This window comes from Postia placenta (genome assembly GCF_002117355.1).
Source record: "Postia placenta MAD-698-R-SB12 unplaced genomic scaffold POSPLAscaffold_7, whole genome shotgun sequence".
In the NCBI taxonomy this organism is placed as follows: Eukaryota; Fungi; Basidiomycota; class Agaricomycetes; order Polyporales; family Adustoporiaceae; genus Rhodonia; species Rhodonia placenta.
Window position 1 is genome coordinate 1,277,739 of NW_020169838.1, and position 4,495 is coordinate 1,282,233.

The following is a 4,495-nucleotide window of genomic DNA, read 5'->3' on the forward strand; positions in this document are numbered from 1 at the left end:
GAGCGCATCAGATCCAGCTTATCGCACAACTCTCCCAGTCCTCCAATAGTCATCGTAGGCGACGATAGTTCGTCTTGCTCCGTCGCGCGCTCGAGCCGAGCTTCGTCTACACTTGGCCGCTGGACCAGTGCGGTCGGTATCCCAGCTGCATTCGCGAGCTCAACGATCCTGTATAGCCCGGTTGTGACAAGGAGAATCTCAGTGTTCTTGATCTCCGGGATGATTGACTGGCATTCTTCGACCACTTGAGAGCATACACCTTTCGATTGGGTATGTAGATGAGCTGTTGAGACGGACAGCGTGCGGATGTCAGGAGGAAGAAGGGACCCAGTGTCCGAGACGCGAGATGCATCGCGAGGAACAAGATACAGCAGCTTATAACCACGCTGCTGCAGTGTCCTCAAGGCGTCGGTGACATCGGTGTAGGGAGTTGGGCATATAGCATCGACGGCACGCTGGGTTATGTCGTCTTCAGGATACAAGCCGACAATACGCAACATGTCCCCAAGCGCGGCACGGACCAACTGTTCACGAGATATGCCAGGGGCATCACGAACGAGATGGGCTTCAGTCTCGATGTATAGTCGCATTAAGCCGTCTATGGTATGCTGGTGGGGGTCTAGAGGAAGGAACGTGCGCAGCGCACAGCGCAAACCCTCTTGACGGTCCTACACCAGTGAGGTGACGACTAAGGTGAGCGAGCGCCTGCACAAACAACTCAACTGCTCACCAAAATCACTCCGTACAGGTCAAAGGCTACGACCTTGATTTCATCAGCAACGACAGGTGGACGAACCACCGGTGCCATTGAGAAATCAGGCTGTGGGTCATCGCCCCAGTCTATCTCGACAGTTTCTTCGTCTCTAGACACCGGAGGAGGGTCTCCGTCAACGGGTATTTGCATTGCGCGTAATGCTACTGCATCCTCCTTCAAAGCAGCAGAGAAAGATGGGGGTTCTCCTGAGCACGATCCCGTAGTGTCTAGCGAGAAACTTAACAAAGATCCTTCATTGCCAAGCTAATATGCGTAAGACCGCGGAAGCATCGCTGACTGGAATCGCATACCTGTCTCATTGCTTCGACCCATGCGATTGACCCATCGACGCCTCGCCAGGAGAAATCGGCAGCAAGCCTATCAGGTCACAATTAGTGCTAGATGCAACTCGTAAACTCTATTGCTTACTGGTCATATATCGCTAGCTCCCGATAGATCGACGGCTCCTCTGAAAGCGGGAGATCCTGGAATTCCAGTCTTTCAAACATACATCGGCCGGAAGGGTTGTGTAGGTACTCTGTGTCATTCACGTCCTTGCTGAATGTATCCCAGTTGTCTTGCACGACTTCGTCTCCTCCAGAGCTTCGCGGTTTCATCGTCTTGGAGGCCCACCCCCTCCTTCTGAACGTCAGCCTTTCGTTCCACGCCTTCGACCAGAATCTTTTGAGACTCGAATCGTCGAGCTTGTGTTTGTCGCCTTCGTCGTCCTGGGATATAGTATTATAGCTTGCGGAGCCTCTCATAACCTGTATGCCGGGGAATGTGTGAAGATATAAGGATGTAGTTGACGTTGGCAGGAAGGGCACTGCGCGAAGCGCGCCGTCAAGTCCGACGCGTGCATCGTCTGACCGCGAAACCAGAGGCATGTCGCAGTCAGCATATAAGCCGCTAGTACGCTTCCTTGTGGACACCAAGAATAATTGCACATTGTCGCATTCGTTATATGTGTAACGAACGCGCAACGCGACAAATGGCCGATTTGGCACCAGTGCTGCCCTGTTGTATCCGTGATACGATGTCCAATATGCTGAACGCTGAGGCAAGAGTCTGGCTAAAACAAAGGACTGCGCTTGAACAACGACTGGCTCAGCTTTCATCGTTTCAGGAGTGAGAGTATACGGGGCGAAAGTATCAACACGTTTAGGTCTGCCCTGCAAACGGCGCCCGTTTACCCGATCACATCTACTGGCGCTAACAATGTACGCTTACGACTTTCTCGTTCCCAGGTTGCACTTCCTCAGTTGTCCGGAAATGGTACTCCTTCTAAAACATGCTTTGCCGCATATGTTAAGTGTGGCCCACAAGTCATATACAGCTGCTATATTCCATGGTGGCAGCCACGAGTAGTGCGTGTTGTCCCATGCCACTTTGGCGACACTGCCTACAGGATGCCTTTTCGCATCCTGCATGTAGACTGCTAAGAGGTATCTCCGTGACAGTAATGCATCCTGTCTCATCAGATTACCTAGGGGCTCCTCACTAGAAGCCGAGGCTCATCCACACGGTCGCTACGTTGCATTCGAAGACTCTCAGGGTGTTGATCCAGGAGACCTCTGCGGATGTCCCGTCTTTGGATGTAGGGTTTTCCATAAATCTTCCTGTTTCGACGTTTTGGTATCTTTAGCATCTCAACTGAGGGGCGTCATATATATACTGTCGCATTGAGTAGTAGTCAGCACGCCTTTTCAACATGGCGAACAAACTTCCACTAGGATCCATCGTGCTTTATAGGCCTACGCGTGCAATTCTTGCGATAACATCGGGCAGTCAGACTGCAGCTCCTTCCAACAAGGAGAGACCGTGTGTAGTCGTGGCCTATAATGACAACAGACCCATAGTCACTCCGCTTTGCGGCGCGTTACCCCTAGGCCAAGGTCAAGCAGGCAGACGGCAGGGGGTGAGCACTGAGCGTCTTCATTTTTTCCTTTAAACACTATCAGCTAAAACATGATTCCAGATGGATGTCGACTGGTGGCAACACACCATAATGGTCAGGACGGACGCCCCGACCACAGCGCTACTTCCAATACCGCAAGATGGATCTAGTCTCATCCGCGACGCCATTCGTTTTACACACGACCCCCTCGCCGTTAAGTCCTCCGATTATCCTCGGTTGAAATCATCATACCTCTGGGTAGGGGATGATGGAGAAGAAGTGGCAGAATCGTTGGTGCCCAACCTGCGGGTGATTTCCCCGTATTTGCGACTGGACCCGCCTGAACTCACGAAATTAGTGGAGAGCTGGAATTACTGTAAGCACCATTCATGGTTGATAGTAATCAATGCTCATTCTTCTTATAGGGCGGAGGGTACGTGCTCCTCCCTCCCGGAAGACCTAATTTTTCATCGGGATCGTGCGAGTCTATGTTGGTTACGCGTTCAAATACAATCGACAGTTGTACCCGATCACTTCTTTCTATTACACATAGTGCTTTGATCGAAATGATTGGAAGCGCTCCTACTTGGCAGAATGTTATGTCATACGTCAGTTTAGCCCTCATAACCCAGCCCGCGAGACAGTAACAAAACACCGTGCTAGGGTGTGAGATGATTGTTCTGTCGAGATAGAACGTCCAATGCGCGATATACAGTGCCTAGGAATTGGTCCTTAGAAACAGACTGTAGATGCATCATTAAAAAGGGTAACTAACAAAAGCCACCACTGCCTAGCATGGTGAAAGCCTGGTAGAATTTACAAATCCGGAAGGGGGGAATAGCCATATTCGGACTTGTTGCTACTGGTGGTGTGTATTCTCTTCACGTCTGCATCAGGCTCGTTTTTTCACGCCCCGACAAGTTCGAAGTGCTGAGACACCCATTCTTGCGGGCCACGTTCCTGAGGTGGCCATATGGATGCGTGACATGACTTTGTGGCGGATCGACTCGATCTGCGTTCCGCTGGTAGGAATTCTGAATTCACGACGACATGAGCAAAGCTAGTTCCCAAGTTCACGCGACGCCGCGGCATCATTGACATGCTCTTTTTGGATAGTGCGAGGTCACGCTCTTGAGGGCCTGCTAGTACCAGGCCCGGGGCGGACGAGATGCGCATGGCCTTGCGAAGTAAGCTGCATCCTCCCAGCTGCTAGCTTCTTCGTCGCAGCGTACGCTACGAGCCCTGCGCTTCGTCTCTTATCGTGATGACGCCTTGCTGCTTCACATTGGGCCCTATCGATGTGAGTTGCATTCTTCTGCATCGCAAAGATTGGACTACACAGAGGCCCCGAATCAAGGGTCCGGTACTTCGTGGCTGATACTGGCCCACGGTGAGTCAACATGTCTATTTCAAGCATAATAGCAGTCTGTGTGACTGCGGAACGCATATCCATGTATGCTTAGCGTGTAGATGCATTCCGGAAGTACGGCATGTACTGTGCGCGCTGTATGGGAAAATATGTACCTACCCTCAATTCACAGCCTGACGACGAATGATGCTATCTGCCTGTGGACTGGTCCCCACTTACCTTTGATGGTCACAATGGCGATCTTCAACGGCCTCTCACGATTCCTTCGTGAGTCGTGTTCATGGAGCGGAGGAAACACGCCGACATGAAATCGACAATGTGGCAGTAGGTGTGTATGCTTTTTTGATGAAGATTTACAATGGGCTGACCTACCCTGTCAAGATATATAGTTCGTGACTGTGACTGTGAGACCCAGTCTGCTGTCGGAGGTCCAACTCGGGCCCCTCGTCCTTGAAGCATCAGCATACTTGACATC

The 4,495-nt window shown here is 51.4% G+C and overlaps 1 protein-coding gene across 1 annotated transcript in view; it reads right to left on the bottom strand.

The window, feature by feature from the left end:
* Positions 1-2: 2 nt before the first annotated feature.
* POSPLADRAFT_1115601 (hypothetical protein) overlaps positions 3-4,495 on the bottom strand; it is a gene marked incomplete at both ends in the record, with an annotated part of 6,551 nt that continues 2,058 nt past the window's right edge. The window contains one exon of the mRNA XM_024483453.1: positions 3-259. Coding sequence (XP_024339060.1) covers positions 3-259 — 257 coding nt within the window. The remainder of the gene's footprint in view (positions 260-4,495) is intronic.